Here is a 19,944-nt window from a genome sequence, read left to right as displayed (position 1 = left end):
TTTACTGGGTTCCAAGAACATCCAATGCTTTTCTGATGTTAAGTTTTACTGCCCATGAAAGCAAACAACACCTCCGTCATGGCCAGTTACACAGTATCTTTTACAGTGGACTTCTGCATACCTGAAACCCACCCATCCAAAGCCAAAAGCAATGCCGGGGCGGGGGGCGAGGTGGAGTGGGTGGGTGGGAGGGGGTGGAGATTTTATTCTGCCATGTTTCTTACAAGGGAAGATCAAGGGTCAACTCAATTCATAAAATTACTGCAGTCATTTTTCAGCTGGCTGAGCGGCTTCACAGATCAAAAAATACAGTGGCTCCTGAATGATTTCTGATATGCACAATTCTAGTGTTTTTTATTCTCAGCATGTGGTGCAAAGCCTGCCAGAAACCATCTTTGTAGCTATTGACAGGCAGATTAGAAATCATCCACGATGGTTTCCATCATTTCTCTACAGGCCGGTCATCCATTTAAACCGCTGACTGCGAGTTCCCTCAAAGCCTGCGTTGTACACACTGCTGACCTACAGTTTGCTCTTCTGTTGCAGTGCGGTGCTCACCTTGGGCACATTTTCGACGACGGACCTCGTCCAACCGGCAAAAGATACTGCATAAACTCGGCATCCTTGTCTTTCAGCCCTGCAGAGAGCAGTGGCGCCCAGGGGGACAGCGCGGGGGGCAGCCCGGCCCCCGGTGAAAAGACGGAGCTGTAGAGACGCAGCCGGAGGCGGCGACAGAAGAAACAAGTGTACTTAATGCACAGCTTATTAAAGCGAATCCCATAGCGTTTCTCTCAGATCTATTTTTTCAAAACTAGAAGGGCAGTTTTATGCTATTGGTATTTTTCTTCTTGCTTAAACAGAGGCCCTGGCCATCCATGCATTTTGCTGTTGACTAGATGGGGAACTGCAGATCTTGAGTGAACTCAGAGATAGCTTCGTGAACCTTCTTTACAAGCCACTTGGGTAGCATTTGGCATTATTTTCTTCGCCCACATAGCTTCCTTTGCTTTCTTTTATTTCCGCCTCCCCCTTGCTTAAGAGGCAGAAGGTACTCGGTCTTCAGACAAGAAAATCAAGGTCTGCTCTGCAAAGCTGAGACCAGGGCTGAGGGGTGATGGGGATGTTGAGACCTGCGAGACGCATGGCCTGGAGGCATTTGTGCAGATCCACCTAAGATAAGGATGGAGTGATGTCTTAGGAGACTTTTCAGCTTTGTGGAAAGTTTGAGCTAAGGTCGTTTATTCTCACTAAAAGGGTGTGAAGGTCTAAAGTCTTTCCTTATGTTAAATTGTTGCCAGATCTGAGGGGGCGCCCTGAGTGTTGTGGCAGAGAAGTAAACATTACCTCATGGTTAGGCCTTTATTTTTATTTTTTCCTTGAAACATCAGAATGTAAGATAACTGTAAAATGTTGAGCCCCATTTTGTCCAAAGTTCACAAAAGAAGAATGCCTGCCATTGCCTTTTGTAAGTCTGTTCCTCCACACCTAATACCAGCTGCAGCTGGAAGGGCATTTTGGTGAATTCCCCATGTAAAATAAAATATTGGGAACAACACACTTCATTAAGGCAACAGAATAAGAGCGAAAGCAGAGAAGGCTGAGGAGGAAGCCTGGGGGCTAGATGTCCAGAGCCCTGCAGAAGAGCTGACCACAGGTCACCAGCAGAGCCTGGCAGGGGCGGGGGTGGGGACCTTGTGCACAGGGCCAGGTGACCTCCTAGAGGATGTTGGGGCTTAAAACAGAAACAGCCGGGAGCTCACGTCCCACCCTTGACACTAATCTGCTGTGTGACAAGGGACAAGCTATTTGTTCAGCCTCTCCATGTCTATTCTTTATGTATAAATGAGGACTTAGAATATTTGTAAAATAATTGACACTCTCAGGGGAAAATTACTGTATTGCTGTACAATTAAGATCAGTGTTGTAAAATTAAACTGATCTGGTTCTAATTGCCTCAAAGGCCGAAGCCCAGGCATTTGAAATGGAAAGAAGCAGAGAGGGGGTTGACTTAGCTGATTGGTATGGAAACAGTTGGGCCAAGAGCCAGAAATTTTTCTTTGTAGCAAGATGGCTGGTTTTACTCTAAGAAGCTTGGCTCGGCTCGGTTGCTGTATAACATTGAGTCTGGTGGGATGGATGTCATTGAGCACAGTAAGGTTTTTATGGCTCTGAGCAATGGTGATATGCACTGGTATTGCCGCCAGGTGTGAAGGTACAGTATATGACTGATATATATTGTGTTTGTAGCCTTAGTGCTAAGCCCAAAGTATAGCTTTTAAAAAATAATATTTTGTAAATTTTTGAAAGCTTATGAAAACTGACATCTTTCCTTATCAGCACCAAGACCAAAAATAAGAAACAGAAACACGTGACAATCTTAAAGAAATGAAGAGAAACTAAAATGAAAAGTTGTGATCAATCCAAGTGTCAGTGCGGTCATGCCCACATCCTTCTGTGTCTCCACATGCCACCTGGTGAGGCCCTGACCTCCTGTGATCTTCACTATCACTCGGGCCACACCTTTGCCATTCCAGGCCCATCGTGCTCTTCCTCCCTCGGCTCCCAGATGTGGCACCTCAGGTCCTGGGGTCACTCTGGAGTTCACAGATTTCATTCCCCTGAGACACTGAATTTAAAACCCTTGAAGCCTCAGCGTCTAGACTATCCTAGAAGTCTTTTCTGACCTCACAGGAAGAGTCCCAGCATTTCCCAGCAACCCAAGGACCCCTAAAGAAACAGGTCTCCCAGGAGATGTCTGTCCCTCATGTGGTCCATCCTTTGGAGGCTCACACAGCACTTCTTGACTGGCTCCCTGCCTTACGTGGTGGCCTGCCCTGGGGTCTGCTGGACACAAGCCACAGTGTTGGGGTAGACAAGGAAGATAAACGAGGGGCTTCTCCCTCTCCACAGAGACTCTGGATTTTCATTGTTCCTCCAGTTTTATTGTAGGGCTTAACATTCCCCTCAAAAAGCTCATCTTCTAATGCTTGGTCTTTGTTTCAAGAAAAGCCAGTTTTCTTCTACCACATTTTCCAGCATCAACTTTAAGAAAAATGCAACCTCCATTGCAAAAAGAAAGTGGGGTGTATGCCTGTGGTTTAATTTCAGGTTGCTTTTGAGTTTAAGTGGTATCGAATTTCAGTATATTTCTGTCTTATGTTAAAGAAATATATTACTAAAATGTAAGTGAGCAATAATGTCAGCTGTCGAGCACTAGATTTATTTTTGCAGGATATGGAGTGCAATGAACTGAGTCAATATGGTGAGGTGTATGTGATCTGCAGGAGTTATACCATTTAACATAGGAAATGCATGGGACTTTCCCTCTCTGCACTCAGACCCTCCCTATACCATTAGGAGATGCAGGTTTCTTTGCTGATGTGCAAAAAAGTTATGTCCATACACTTAGGTAGAATGGATCTGAAGAAGGCAAAAATTCATATTGTACTAGGGGACATTTCTATGTGTTCAAACTTTTCACTTTATAGATAAATTTAAACTAAATGCAAATGACATAGCAATTTGAAAGTCTCCATGTTCATTGAATTGAATATGCCTTGCTTTAAAATACAGAATATGATGAAAGGGATTAGCATTTTTTCTGAGAGTCAAATACTACTTTTGCCTTAGACAGCTTTGTAATAATATTTCTCTAAGCAATTCAAAACTTTTGAAAAATGACATGAAATTTTCATTAAAAACCATTTTCCTATGTTTATTGTATATGGAAATTATTCAATAAAATTTCTTTATAAAAATGTTTTCCTCTCTGATTCCTAAGTGAAAGTGAAGTGAAAGTGAATTCGCTCAGTCGTGTCCGACTCTGATTCCTAAAGACTTCTCTTATTTTTATCATAGATGCATAGACCACCCATTGGAGCTTGCCACAGGCTGCTCTGTTTACCTCCTTACCCAGCTGATGTGTCTCTTTGTAGAGAGGGCCTTTATCTGGTGTGACCTTCATAAGCGGGCTCTGAGAGTAGGGTCTAGTCTGCTCTCCATACCTCAGGCCCCAAGAGAGGCCTCCTGGGATCCAAAAGGTTGGAGAGAAGGGAAACATTTACAGAATTATTCTGCCTTTACCTCACCTCTGCAGAATCTTCAGCGGCTTGTATGTATTTTTGTGCTTAAGACATGGACTCTGGAAAGTTGCATCACGATAACTCTATAGCTGAAAATGCAGGAATGACACCATGTCGATGCCTGGGCTTCTGTTAAAGAAATTGACAGGAGACTTACCCTGTCATCAAGGACTGGTTTCCAGGGAGATATATTAGGGGTATTTCCCCACTGCTCACAGATGATTCACTTTTAAATATCTCTAACAGAAGAGTTTTAATATAGTATTATTTGTTATTAAAAGTTTTTAGTTTAATTTTTTGGTTCATTGTGTTGATTTGTTCATTTTGAGAGGAGAATTGAGGTGATGAGGACTTTTGTTTTTCAGCCAGTTCTTTAAGAGTCATACTCCTGGGATCCTAAAATTCACAGGCCAGCAATTTCATGTAGTGTACCTGAGAACAACACTTCTCAGGTGTGGTCCTGAGAAGTGTGGTCCCCAGATGACAGCATCAGCATCACCTGGGAACTTGCTATAAATCTGAGTTTTCAGGCTTTCTCTCGTGCTCACTGCATCAGAAATTCTGGTAGGGCCTTATCAATCTATGCGTTAGCAGCTGTCCTTGTTATTCTGGAGTTTGTTCAAGTTTAAGAACCACTGCCTTGGAACTTCCCATGAAAAAACATCATTTAGCATTAATTCTAAAGGCATTTCTATCTGACCCTCCAAAATGGCTTATTTTGTCATCACTGGTTATCTCCCTGTAGAAGTGGGTCACTTTTCCCAAAACTTCATGTCTTTCTGCTATTCCTGTTCTTCACTGCTCATTTGTCTTGTTCTGGAAGACTAACTGGTTCTCATCAATCAGCACCACCTTAGCTCTTGTTCACATATCTGAGTTAACCTTAGACTGCCCAGTGGTGCTCACTGCTGCCTCTTTAGAACATGGCAGGGTTCATCTCAGCAATTCCAAGAACTAGAGGACAGATGTCACTGCATAAATTTACATCATGACCGTTCCCATTTCTTTCATCATCACTTTTTTAATCCATTAGAGGAGATTTTTACTAAAGGGCCATATACCCAAATTGTGACTCCTTTTTATCAGAAAACTGCCACTGTTATCCAGATCTTAACAATGAAATGATTTCTAGAAGATGCTGGTTAAAAAAAAAAGTCTTGGGACAGGCTTACAAGCATCCTGTAATGACTTCTTACCAGTGTTTATTGTGTATTACATAAGTGATAGATATTTAACCATTTTAATGTGAGACCTGAAGAAATGCCACATAAAAGAATCGTCTGGAAAGAACTCTTCCTATCCAATACCTCCCAGAGGCTAGCCTTGTCCTGGACCAACCTGGAAAGGGATTGGCCAAAGGTGATTATAGGTTCTAAACCAAGCTACTCTACAAATTCATCATGCAAGTAAGGGGCATTTATGGAACTATGATAGGATAAGGAGACTAGAGATTTAGGAACCAAATCAGATCCTCAGGCCTACCTGAGACTTACCCTAATTTTTAGATTGGTTTACGGAATCACACCATTGTCAAATTCTGGATGCTAGAGAACTTCATTTTTATTTCAAGGTTTGCAATTCCCCTCCCTGCAGGGTCACCTCCACCACCATTCCCAGCAAACACACACTCACCCTTACAATCCAGGCTGGTCAGGAACCAGACAGATTTTCAGGAATGAACAGCAGGACAAGTCAGTAATTTTTAAGTACTTACCTCAGCACTATTCTGAAAAGGTAAGGGAGTAGAAAGGTGTCAAAATAACTAGAAAGCAAAGTAAGAGAATGTTGCGAAGGCAGGGCTATCAGTGATAATCCTATCAGCTGGAAATGCCTAGAGTCACTCACCTGGGCCCTAGTAAGTTTCCCACAGACATCTCCCTTTTCCAAACCTTGCCAGACCCTTGTGGTTCTTATTATGGTTACAAGACGCCCTCAGCAATAACCGCCTGGAAAGTTTGAAGCAAAAAGTGTATTATTTATGAGCCCTGGAGAATACCAGGCATGCCCCGGGACAGTAGAGAAAGAATGAGTGAGCACAACCTGGGGTTCTGCTTTTATATTGGATTGAGGGTGGAACCCTAGGGCTTCATGGGCTCACTCTTTACTGGTGAATTTAAAATGTAAGAGCTAGAATTTAAAGATGGGAAAAAAAAGAAAAAACAAGTGGCCCAAGTGGCCAGTTATCTAAATCAATCAGGATCTCTAGAGCAAAGGAGCCTGGGTCAGGGCAAGGGGAAGGGGATGACGGAAGGGGTGGGGAGGAAGAGTTCCCCTGTCCTGGCTCTTCAGTCATGTGACTGCCAAAATGTTTATTCAACCCAGCCCTCTTTGAAGTGGATGCCTTGGCAATGGAAGCTTAAATCAGACATTTACGTTGCAAAAGAAAAGCCAACTGTCAGCGCTTATATTACAACCTACCCTGTGATTCCAGGCATTCTAGTCAACGGTGAGGACATTAAAGGCCTAGGTAGCTGATATGCTAAGAGTCAGGTGTAGGGCATGTTGTAAATAGAAATTGCACATGTAAATTGGATTATAGTAGCAAAAACTAGAATAATTATATAGGCAGTAGTGTGAAATCCTGTAGGTACCTGTTGCCCTAAACTTGAAAGGTCCAGTCCTGAAAATAGATCAGGGATCTCAGGAGCCCTGGAAATCTGTTCAAAGATTTGGTAAGATTGTGGAATATTTTAACATCTTGGGCCATCTAGTGTAAAAAAGTTTGAGCCTGTCCTGAGTCGGTGAAAGTGAAAGTCGCTCAGACACGTCTGACTCTTTGCAATCCCCTGGACTATAGTCCCTGGAATTCTCCAGGCCTGAATACTGGAGTGGGTAGCATAGCCCTTCTCCAGCAGATCTTCCTGGCCCAGGAATTGAACTGGGGTCTCCTGCATTGCAGGTGGATTCTTTACCAACTGAGCTATGAGAGAAGCCCTGAGTTGGTAGGTTGCTCCATATCTCATTGAACCAGGTCTCTGAGTCCTGAGAATAGGTCAGGCTCCTCTGTCCATAGAATCTTCCAGGTAGGAATACTGGAGTGGGTAGCCATTCCCTTCTCTGGAGGATCTTCTCAACCTAGGGATCGAACCCAGATCTCCCACATTGCAGACAGATTCTTTACCATGAGTCAACAGGGAAGCCCCTTTAAAAGCATACATTATCTCATAGAACAATTTTTCAATGTGATGAAAGCCAAGTTTACTAAGAGACTCAAATATCTTTGGTTCTACTGTAGTAAGAGGTCAAAAGTAGGTAAACCTTAGACTTGGTTAGTAATTAACATTGTTTCAGTATTTTTTCTTATTTGGAAGTGATCAAGACATTCAATGAATTCCCATCATTTCATTTAACTTAGCAAAACTCTGAAGTTTCAAGTTACCAAAGAGATTTGGGAAGTTATTTTTAAGTAGAAATTCTATAAGACATGATTATTGCTAAAAAGTTGACCTACATTTTTATTTCAATTACATACATCTAAATTATTTTCTCCCAACAATGATGTTTAGACTATTAAGGAACTTTCATTAGACAGATGGCCATTATACCCAGCTACATTTCTTGCTGACAAATTTTGTAAGCATTGACATAAATTTGTTTGAATGGTAAACCCTGGTAGGACAAAAGTTGTTTATCCGAATTAAATTTAATGCTGATAACTCTAAAGATATACCTATTTTAATTAGAGCAAATTTAAACTAGAATTATTTATCAAAGATTACTCCAGATCATGTGAATTTGAAGAACATTTTGGTTAGTTTCCCCATTACTGAGGTTTAGGAATACTCAATTCATAAGTGCCTATTTTTAAGCCAATTAAGTAGAGTTCTTTTACAAATTATGGGCTTCCCAGGTGGCACAGTGGTAAGGACTCTGCCTGTCAGTGCAGGAGACACAGGAGACGTGTGGGTTTGATCCCTTGGTGGGGTAGATCCCCTGGAGGAGGAAATGGCAACCCACTCGAGTATTCCTGCCCGCAGAATCCCGTGGACAGAGGAGCCTGGTGGGCTGAGTCCAAAGAGTCTCAAAGAGCTGGACATGACTGAGCACACACACACACACACACATATACACGCTTTTATAAATTAATGTTGGCAATGTCATCTGCAGATAGAAAGAGAAAAAATCATATAAACATAACATACATCTGTAGACATACATAAACATGCAGACAGATACAGAGACCCTGTAACTTCTGTTCCAAGATTTTAGCCATGAATCATGTACAACAACATAAAACTCACTAGGTCATAAATAATAGTTGAATCCAAATTGGCAGAACAATTTAAGGTTACCTGCTTCAATGGCTGAAGTTTTTACTAATATTTGTGGAAAAGATTTTTAAGATTTATATTTGTCCTTGACAAGTCATCTTGAGGCTGTGGGCTAGGTTTGGGACAGAGAGCTTTTACAGCATTTTGTATTTTAAAAGGCCGATTTCTCCTCGCACCAAACCTAGTCCACTTTGCTTGAGTCTCAGGTGATTGTGTGCAGAGTCGCAATTGCCTCCTGAGGTGTTTACATTTCAAAGACACAGTAAGCTATATGTCTTCAGGAGACAAAGATCATAAATTTTCTCCTAGGAGTTTTACTGCCTCTTGGATGGTGATGGCAGTCTCAATAAAATGTAGCAACTGCTGCCCTGTAATTAGAGAGTCCTTTGTAATAGTAATTCTCTGGACTCAAGGTCAAGGGGGACCCCCCCTGCAAGACCAGAAATGAAGAAGGGGATCATTTGGGTCAGTATGGCCAAGAAAATGATGAACCCATGGTGAGTGGGTGCCGTCGCTTCAGTCTTGTCCAGCTCTTTGCAACCCCATAGACTATAGCCTGCCAGGCTTCTCTGTCCATGGGATTCTCCAGGCAAGAATACTGGAGTGGGTTGCCAGTGCCTTCCTCCAGGAGAGCTTCCCTACCCAGAGATGAAACCAGTGTCTCCTGCATTACACCGATTTTTTACCACTGAGCCACAAGGAAGCCCAGCGAACCCAATGGCTCATGCCAACTTTGCACTAAGTCTTAATGTTTTCCATTAACTGTGAGCTTTAACAATGATCACTGATGCAAGGATGGCCCAGCCCCAGGCCGTAAATATGCCAATGAGGAGAGGAAAGACCCTGACACAGATATCATGGCTCTAGGGCCTTGGCCTTGTCATTTCCCTCTTCCTTCTCACTAGAGGCTTCAATAGTCCTGTCAGCTTCTCCACAGGCACAGGGACACCTCGTGAGCCCTGGCTTCTAGTTCAAGCTCCTCCCCGCATCTCATGAGGCGCCCAGGGGAGGAGTGGACAACTAGGGAAGAATGGGGGGAAGCTTGCAGAAACCTTTGCAAGCTCCTTTGTGAGTGTTAGCTTGACTGGGAGCTCTGGAACCAGCTGGACAGCTTGTTCAGGTATTTTTATCTGAAAACGTGCAGGGAGCAGGTGCCACCAGTGGGGCTCCTTAGAAAAGTCACAGGCGATGAGGCAGCAGCGTGCATCCTTGGTTTCTTGGTGAGGCTGCGTGTGAAGTGTGGTGACCACGCCCTCTGATGAGCCAGATGTGGCCTCCTTGCCTCCACAGCAACTTTCCAGGATGTTCCAGAGCACAGAGCAGAGCCCCTGAGGCCTCGGCTGCTCCAGCTCAGAGCTGAAGAGTCGCTTTCTGCACTTTGGGTGCCCTCTCCCCCTTTTTTTTAAGATTTTTTTTTTTAATATGTGTGGATCTTTTTAAAGTCTTTTATTGAATTTGTTGCAATATTGCTTCTGTTTTATGTTTTGGTTTTTTGGCCACCAGGCACGTGGGATCTTAACTCCCCAACCGGGAATGGAACCCTTACCCCCTGCATTGGAAGGTGAAGACTTAACCACTGGACGCCAGGGAAGCCGCAGGGTGCCTTTCTGATCAAGATTTTCCTCTTCTCAGTCCTTAAAAGTGTGGCACTGAAAAGTGTCTGCTCATGCTTGTGGGAACTGGGCCTTGTTGGAAGATGAAGATGAACACCCAGCCTGCTTTTCAGGGTGACATTTGATGGTGGTCACAACCAGGAGCAGGATGCTTGGCAGGCAGTTGTTGTGAGTGAGGGTGTGGGGGTGGCAGTGTGCATGTGCCTGTCTAGAAGCAGGTGGGTAGTGGGGGCACCAAGGCCTTGTTGTTGTTCATTGTTCAGTCGCTCAGTCATGTCCGACTCTTTGCAACCTCCTGGACTGCAGCACGCCAGGCTTCCTTGTCTTTCACCATCTCCCAGAGTTTTCTCAAACTCATGTCCATTGAGTCGGTGATGCCATCCAACATTTCATCCTCTGTCAGCCCCTTCTCCTCCTGCCTTCAATCTTTCCCAGCATCAGGGTCTTTTCTAATGAGTTGGCTCTTCACATCAGGTGGCCAAAGGATTGGAGCTTTAGCTTCAGCATCAGTCCTTCCAATGAACATTCAGGAGATTTCCTTTAGGATTGATCTCCTTGCTGTCCAAGGGACTCTCAAGAGTCTTCTCTAGCACCATAGTTCCAAAGCATCAATTCTTCAGCGCTCAGCCTTCTTTATGGTCCAACTCTCACATCTGTACACGACTACTGGAAAAACCATAGCTTTGACTATGCGGACCTTTGTCAGCAGCCATGAGTAACAAACAATTCAGAGCCCATTGCAAACAAATAAGAAAACCCACAGTAGCCAATTTGTACCCCTCTCTCCTTCCTGCTGTCTGAAGAAAATTTTGCATTTCAGTTGAGGTAGAATTTCTGATTCCAGCTTCCACTTCCTGGTTTTCTCCCATCACCTTAATCTTATGTGTTGGTACAGGAAACCTGGTGGCTTGGCTGGTAAAGAATCCGCCTGCAATGCGGGATACCTGGGTTCGAAACCTGGGTTGGGAAGATCCCCTGGAGAAGGGAACGGCTACCCACTCCAGTCTTCTGACCTGGAGAATTCCATGAATTGTATAGTCCATGGGGTTGCAAAGAGTTGGACACAACTGAGAGACTTTCACTTTCACAGGAATCCACCTCTTTGCAGGTGGCCGCTCTTCACCAGGATGTCCCAATGCATGGCTCGAGGATTGAATCTATACCCACTAGTACAACATACAGAGTCTTCTCGGCCTCTGGAGTGTAATACCAGAGTCTTGGCATGTTGGTGTGCCCCAGCACTGAGCAACACTCACGAGGCTTCCATGGGTTTTTTGCATTTTTCAAGGAGCTGGTGTTCTCCAACCCTGGAGCCTCAGGGTTCTTAGGAGGTGCTGGCACTAGATGTTCACAACACTTGTATTTGTCCATTTAATTTTTTAGCAATACGGTATCAGGGACCATGATATCCCATTGGGTCATGGGGACAAAAAATTACAGCAGCAAGTAAAGCAGGGGCACAGAGACCATAGGCCTCTGAGGTATTTTCCCTCTGGTGGTGCCGTTGGTTTCCAGTTCCAAGACTGTTTCAGTCTTGTAGGTTAGGACAATCTGGGAACAACTCACTGACTCAGCAGTTGCAGGAAGAGGTCTTCTGCCCTCCTTACTTACTGAAATCCTTTCCTCATGCCTTTAGTCCAGAGCTTCTTTTGGGGCAGTGACCAGAGCCTTGTCATCCAACCACCCTCCTTAGCTTTCCTTGGTCTTGAGGCATGGAGGACACTTATGCACATTGGTGTTGAAGGGAGAGAGAGAGATAGAGAGCATGGACTGGGATTCTGTTTTTCTTGGGGTTGAGGATGGAAACTTAGTGTTTGATGGGCTCTCTCTTTATTGGCAAGTTTAAAACATAACAGCTGGAATTTAAAACATGGAAAAAGAGAAAAAGAAAAAGTGACCCAAGTGGCCAGTTATCTAAATCCACCAAGATGTCTAAAACAAAGGTGCTTCCTGATGGGGATTAGGGAGGTGCCTGTGTCCTGACTCCTCGTGTGGCTGCGTGTGTTTGTTCGAGATAGCCTTCCTTCACGTACACTGGATGCCTTAGTGACTGAAGCTTCTGTCAGCACTTGCATTAGAAAAAGAAAAGCCACTGTCAGGGTTTTCACTACAGAGAGGTAGAAGGGAGTCTTAAGAGTTAAGATGAGGTTGCCTGAAGCTTTATTCCCAAGGCCTTTGATCTCACCACGGGGCTTCTTTTTACCTTAGAGATATTAAGCAATTTCTATAAGTTCAGTTCAGTTCAGTTGCTCAGTTGTATCTGACTTTCTGACTCCATGGACTGCAGCACACCAGGCCTCCCTGTCCATCACCAACTCCCTGAGTTTACTCAAACTCATGTCCATCGAGTCAGTGATACCATCCAACCATCTTATCCTCTGTTGTCCCCTTCTCCTCCCACCTTCAATCTTTCCCAGCATCAGGGTCTTTTCCAATGAGTTGGTTCTTCGCATCAGGTGGCCAGAGTATTGGAGTTTCAGCTTCAGCATCAGTCCTTCCAATGAATGTTTAGGGCTGATTTCCTTTAGGATTGACTGTTTGGATCTCCTTGCAGTCTAAGGGACTCTCAAGAGTGTTCTCCAACACTCTTTGTGACCCTATGGACTGTAGACCACCAGGCTCCTCGGGTCATGGAATTCTCCATGCAAGAATACTGCAGTGGGTTGCCATGCTCTCCTCCAGGAGATCTTCTCAACTCAGGGATCCAACCGATATCTCTTGAGTCTCCTGCATTGGCAAGTGGGTTCTTTACCACTAGCACCACCTGGGAAGCCCCTAACTTACACAACCAAGCTCAAACTGAAGTTCAAGTTTGTTCAAAAGCTTCCAAGGCTGTGCTCCCTACTCTGCACTGAACTGCCTCCACTATAGACCCTGGCCACCTGGATAGTGTTCAGTTCAATAAGGCAGGTATTACACAAGGGTAAAAGTGTGGTTATATCATTTTTTATTTATTTTAAATTAATTGTAAAATTTGCCCTTCCAAAATATATTCTTCTGTGTGACTGCCTTATCTCAGAGAGAACTAAATAACATTGTACACCTTAATTTTCTTTACACTTCAGTGATGGAAAATTTCTTTTTTTTCCCCCCTTAATAGTCCAAATCATATCTTTTACTACTTCAGAAAAAAAAAAACCACTCTTTGGATCCATATGGGAAAAAAGGAAGAATACAGGTGATTTTAAAGATGCATTTGATCAAAATATTTCATTTCTGGCATCACTGATCCAGTTAATCTCTCCTCGTCTAGAAAGACGTGGAGCCCAGGATGGGGGAGTGGAGATGGGACTTCCTCACTGATGTCGCTGAGTCAGTGAGACTCTGCAGTTGGAGACTGAAGGAGGGGGACAGATTCCTGAGTGCTCTAACCACACCCAGAGCAGGTCTGCAGGGCATATGATGGACCTGTCCCAAGAACTGACGGAAACAAGAGGTTTGTTTCTGTTTGATTATAGTTCATGACAGATTGATAACTGCAAAGGCATTCAAACTTGGTGTTTCGCCACCCCCCCGCCCCCCACCTTTGCTTTAACACTACCGCTTGTAAGGCGAGTCAGGCATCTGGTGTTTGTTAGATGGCTGCGTTGCATCATCCTGGTGATTGCTGGGGAACATCTCTCAGCATTCGCGCGATTGGAGAGAAGACTGTGGGGCACAAAATGGCCTCATCCGGTTTAGATGTTCATTATTGCGCGTCTCACATACCTGCTTACATCTGGAAAAAATCTCCAGGTAAACCTCTTGGGCTCTTTTTCTAAAGAGTAACTGTAATTATTAGGGCTATACCCAAATTCAACTTAGAATAGGTATGTGGCTGAACTTCAGCCAAAATCCTGTGCCTGTCGAAAAGAAATTTTCCTCTTTTTAACATCCAATTACATAGGAGGGGCCTTTTCCCCACACATGGCCAGTTGGGTTCCTGGTTCTCCATACCCAAAGTTTCAATTTATGCCCTGAGGGAAAAGGCAAGGAGATTTTAAGGAAAAAATTTAAAGATTTCTTCAAGTCTCCCACTGACATTTTTTTCTTAGTATCAAATCCCAGAATCCTAATATGTATTGCTGGTCATGTCAAAATTTTGCAAATATCTTTTCCCCACTAGGTACTTTCACAGACTTTCTTACCAAGTAACATCATCACAAAAAAACCTTACTATTTTCCTGTTTCCTGCTTCTCCCCCTTGTACAGGATTCATCCACTCAACACATTTTGATTGAGCACTTGCTGGGGTACCAAGCCCTGTGCCAGGAAACCTAAAACTGAGTAAGATGTGATGCTTACAGTTAGTTGGAAAAACAGACATGCAGCTAATTACACATCATACTGGAATGTTGCATAAGGTGAAAGTGTGAATTAAACATTGTGAGAACTCCTCTGGGAGAAGAATGAATTGTGCCATTGAAAGGGATGTAACAGAGTGGGTGGCAGTCAAGGAAAACTTCATTTAGACATGAAACGTAAGCTGAGTTTTGAAAAATATGTGGCATTTCGCATAGATGAGAAGAAAACAAGGTCAACCAGAGAAACAAGAGGACATGAGACAATTAGTAAGGGACTTAAAGGAGCTCTTACTCTTTCATACAAGCTTCTGTTTCCACTGAGAAGTAGTGGTTTTCCAAGATCATTTCATGATATGATTCTTTTTCATTTACCTCTCCTGTTCTTTTAAAAACATTTGTCATTGGTAAAAATTCATATATCCAAATGCTCATATGTGGTATATAACACATATGATACATGATATGTGATATATGACGTACATGATGTATCTGTTATGTATATGTATTGTTGTTGTTTTCCAGTCACTTAGTCATGTCCGACTCTTTGTGACCCCATGGACTGCAACATGACAGGCTTCCCTGTCCTTCACCGTCTCCTGGAGCTTGCTCAAACTCATGTCCTTTGAGTTTGTGAAATCATCCAACCATGAAATGTATATGTGTGTGTGTGTGTGTGTGTATATATATATATATATATAATATATCAAATGTATACATATATATTTATATACGGAGAGAGAAAACCATAAGGAAGAAGAGGAGGAAGAGAGCAGTCCAGTGGCTAATACCCTGAGCTCCCAATGTAGGGGCCATGGTTCCATCCCTGATCAGTGAACTAGATCCAATATACAATAATGAAGAGTTCATATGCTGCCACTAAAGATCCCACATGCTGTAGCTAAGACCCAGCATAGCCACATACATAAATAAATAAAAATAATATTTTTTTTTAAAACGGAGGAGTTCTTAAAAGAGATCTCGATTGTCATTTATACTGCTTCCATGCCCAGAGCGTGTGAAGAGGAAACAGCCTCTGCGAAGTCTTTGTATCTGCTTCCACCTATGTTCTACTCCCCGTGCTTGAGGGCAGACCATTGTGAGCTCATCTGGACCACTGCAGCAGTTGTCAAAGTGGCTTCCTGTCTCCAGGCTCCTTCCCTTCCTTCCAGATGCCACAATGCAGCCGGTGATCTTTGGAAAGTGTAAATCTGGTCATCTGGCTGCATCCACTCTAGAATGCAGTGCAAACACTCTGTAGTAACGCCTAAAAGAGCCCTTCACAATCTGGCTACAAGCTGCCCCTCCCGTCTCCTCTCTCGCCTCCCCTCCCTCACTCCCACCCACAGCTACTGTCGACTTCTTGCCACTTTTGCGTGGCACTCATTTTTTCTGCCTGAAATATCCTTCCTGCCTTTTCTGAGTGGTAGACTTGAGTCATCCTTCAAATCCAGGCATAGCATCTCTTTTATGAAGTCCATTCCCAATTTCCTCTCCTCCATTAGCACAAATGGATTCCCATTATCATTTGTCTGTGTCTTGATTCTTGAGTTCATCATATTGAATAATTGTCCCCTCACCAGATTTGGAGCTCCACTTGAGGACAGATGCTTTGGATAAATCATTTTAGTAGTTTCAATGCCTGGAACAAAAGATAGTTAGACTCACTCTAAGTGAAACAGATGGCTAAGTTCCTCTTTTATTTTTCTCTTCGATTTCTTTGCCTTTCCCCATCTTTTCTTCTAACACTCCACCTAGGTCTGTCTTCTGGGCAATACTCATGTCACCAACCAAACCTCTTTTGTCATGATCCTTCTAGGAGCTAAATCTGACAGATAACAGCAACGGCCTACCCCACCCCCACAGAATTTATTAGAGGTTGACTTAGTGTTAAAATTCACTATCTCATCTGATCTTCTGAGAAAGAGAGAAGTCACAGATGAGAGGCTGAAGGTGTGTTTTCTTTGCCGACACCTTTATAAAACACAAAAATATATCTTCACCAATATTTAAAATCAGGAGATCTCACATAAAAACCCAGCATTTACTGTGCTTTTGAATAGAGGGACAAATGGCAATTCTGGGAAGTTGTCAGATAGTGCTGAGTCTCAGCTGAGTACTTGAAGTCAGCATGACATTTCCAGTTGGCCGCAAACCTTGCCGCTTCCTGCAAGCTCCCATTCATTGTCCTGTGTATATTGTTTTATTGTTTCTTATAATAGACAAATGTGTTTTGAACCCCTGTCTCCTTCCAAATAGGAAAATAAAATATAGACTATGCAGGCAACATGACATTTTGTTTTCACTTACCTATCTCCTGTCTGAAGAAGGGAGTGGCAACCCCACTCCAACATTCTTGCCTGGAAAATCCCATGGACAGAGGAGCCTGGTGGGCTAGAGTCTTGGGGTCGCAAAGAATCAGACATGACTGAGCGACGGAGCACAGCACAATGCCTATCTCCCGCCTTGAAGTAGGTAATATTTTTATCTTTATTTTACAAATGAGGAAACTGAGGCAATGGAGGTTGAATAACTTCACCATGATTATACATCTAGGAAGCATCAGGGCACCAGGGCAAAGACAAGGCCATGCACGTGTGCTAAGTCACTTCAGTCGTGTCCAACTCTTTGCGCCCCATGGACTGTAGGCTACCAGGCTCCTCTGCCCACTGGATTTTCCAGGCAAGAATACTGGAGTGGGTTGCCACACACTCCTCCAGAGGATCTTCCTGACCCAGAGATCAAACCCGAGTCTCTTACATCTCCTGCATTGGCAAGCGGGTTCTTTACCACTATGGCCACCTGGGGAAGCCCGATTTGACTGCAAAATTCATCCTCTTAAACGGAGACTTTTTGATCCTGCAGTTCTACAAATAAAATCCTTGAGCTTTCACACCTAGTTTATACATTTACTTAAAAAAAATTATGTATTTATTTGGCTGCAATGGGACTTAGTCATGGCATGAAAACTCTTAGCTGTATCATGTGGGATCTAATTCCCTGATCAGGGATCAAACCTCCCCTGCATGGGGAGCGCAGAGTCTTAACCACTAGACCACCAGGGAAATACCTACATTTACTTTTAAATTATGTACATCCATCACTATAGTAATATATAACACACACATTCTGAAATATATACAAAGATAGAAAAATTTAACAGATGAGTTTAAAAAATTTAAACTCAAGTTTAAAAGTAATTTAAATGTTATTTTGAGGATACCAAAAATATTTTTGCCTTTACTAAAATATTAAGATTTTAAGTAAAATATTTAGGGATGGCAGCATGATTTGAATCCATCATTATTTTTGTTTTTGAAACAATGTTTGAGGGTCTGGATCTAAATTCAATTTATTTTAATACTTACTTAAGTGATTGATATAACTGAAAACTATATTCCATGACATCCCAAAAGAAAGTTACATTGTGGGTTCACTTATGGGTCATGACACTTATATTTTAAATCCTAACCACTTGTGTACAAAGATGTCTGTGGACTTTTGGTTAGTGGATCTGCATATTCCCAGATGTCAATAAGGTGTTCTTGCAAATTATTCTGGAGAAGGCGATGGCACCCCACTCCAGTACTCTTGCCTGGAAAATCCCATGGACGGAGGAGCCTGGTGGGCTGCAGTCCATGGGGTCGCTAGCAATGAGACGTGACTGAGCGACTTCACTTTCACTTTTCACTTTCATGCATTGGAGAAGGAAATGGCAACCCACTCCAGTGTTCTTGCCTGGAGAATCCCAGGGACGGGGGAGCCTGGTGGGCCGCCGTCTATGTGGTCACACAGAGTCGGACACGACTGAAGCGACTTAGCAGTAGCAGCAGCAGCAGCAAATTATTCATGTATTTTTAAAAATATTTAGCAAATGTGAAAATCCATTGTACAAGGTTGAAAGCAGGTTTTAAAATTCCGATCCTAAGTTTTAAAAGCATTCAGATGTAAAAAATTCTTAAGATAAGACACATGCATCCTTTTTGGCAATAAAAATCACCCAGAAATGGAGATAGTTCCAAATACCCATTTTTATAATGCTCCCTCCAGAACCTGAATTTCTTTTAAAAAGCAGTTATTCATTGCTGAGATGTCATTTTTACATGAAAGGAATGGATTGAGTACATTTTTCAAAGATCATTGTCGGATAGCATACGACTAACAGGCACTTGTCATTACAAAAAATGTTGGAAAATTTGGAACTTAAAAAAACAAAACTCATCTTTAAGATCGATAGCCCTTCCATGGAATGGCCAGCATGTATAAAATATTTTCAGAGCTATTACCTATCTCACTGCAAGACATTTTAAAGATTGTCCATACTTACAGGATTTATTTTTATAAAATTAACCACATCAGTGACATACTGTAGCACTTCTGGCTTCGATCCCTTGTGAGAAGGTTTATTGATACATAAATAGTGAAGGGAAAGACATTCAGATGCAGTACTCTTTCTGGAATCTTCCCATGGAATCCATTCTTTTTTTTTTTAATTTGTTTGGCTGCACCAGGTCTTTGTCAATGAGGGCACGATCTTTAGTTGCAACATGTGAGTTCTAGGTCCCTGACCAGGAATCAAATCCGGCCTCCCACGAGCATTTGGAGCACACATAGTCTTCACCACTGGACCACCAGAGAAGTCCCTAGTGGAGGCCATTCTTTTCGTCAGTACTCCGTTCTCTACTCAAAGCAGGTATGGCAGTGATGGTCACACTCACAGAGTCTACCATAACATTCAGTTCAGTTCAGTCGCTCAGCTGTGTCCGACTCTTTGAGACCTCATGAACTGCAGCACACCAGGCCTCCCTGTCCATCACCAACTCCCAGAGTTTACCCAAACTCATGTCGGTGATGCCATCCAGCCATCTCCTCCTCTGTCGTCCCCTTCTCCTCCTCTGTCGTCCCCTTCTCCTCCTGCCCCCAATCCCTCCCAGCATCAGGGTCTTTTCAAATGAGTCAACTCTGCATGAGGTGGCCAAAGTATTGGAGTTTCAGCTTCAGCATCAGTCTTTCCAAAGAACTCCCAGGACTGATCTCCTTTAGGATGGACTGGTTGGATCTCCTTGCAGTCCAAGGGATTCTCAAGAGTCTCCTCCAACACCACAGTTCAAAAGTATCAATTCTTCAGTGCTCAGCTTTCTTTACAATCCAACTCTCACATCCATACATGACCACTGGAAAAACCATAGCCTTGACTAAACGGACCTTTGTTGGCAAAGTAATGTCTCTGCTTTTGAATATGCTATCTAAGTTGGTCATAACTTTCCTGCCAAGAAGTAAGTGTCTTTTAGTTTCATGGCTGCAGTCACCATCTGCAGTGATTTTGGAGCCCCAAAAAATAAAGTTGGCCACTGTTTCCACTCTTTCCCCATCTATTTGCCATGAAGAAATGGGACCAGATGCCATGAAGAAATGGGACCAGATGCCATAATCTTCGTTTTCTGAATGTTGAGCTTTAAGCCAACTTTTTCACTCTCCACTTTCACTTTCATCAAGAGGCTTTTTAGTTCCTCTTCACTTTCTGCCATAAGGGTGGTGTCATCTGCATATCTGAGGTTATTGATATTTCTCCTGGCAATCTTGATTCCAGCTTGTGCTTCTTCCAGCCCAGTGTTTCTCATGAAGTACTCTGCATATAAGTTAAATAACAATATACAGCCTTGACGTACTCCTTTTCCTATTTGGAACCAGTCTGTTG

The 19,944-nt window shown here is 43.1% G+C and overlaps 1 protein-coding gene across 3 annotated transcripts in view; it reads left to right on the top strand.

The window, feature by feature from the left end:
• Positions 1-3,760, top strand: part of MSRB3 (methionine sulfoxide reductase B3) — a 182,809-nt gene extending 179,049 nt beyond the window's left edge. For all 3 annotated transcript variants that reach the window (XM_010841577.1, XM_010841576.1, XM_010841578.1), the window contains exon 7: positions 547-3,760. In XM_010841577.1, the coding sequence (XP_010839879.1) occupies positions 547-711 (165 nt within the window). In that variant the 3' untranslated portion in view covers positions 712-3,760. The remainder of the gene's footprint in view (positions 1-546) is intronic.
• Positions 3,761-19,944: the final 16,184 nt, after the last annotated feature.

Source organism: Bison bison, unplaced genomic scaffold (genome assembly GCF_000754665.1).
Source record: "Bison bison bison isolate TAMUID 2011002044 unplaced genomic scaffold, Bison_UMD1.0 scf7180017864163, whole genome shotgun sequence".
In the NCBI taxonomy this organism is placed as follows: domain Eukaryota; kingdom Metazoa; phylum Chordata; class Mammalia; order Artiodactyla; family Bovidae; genus Bison; species Bison bison.
Note: the sequence above shows the minus strand (reverse complement) of the source record. Positions and strands in the feature narration are given on the sequence as shown.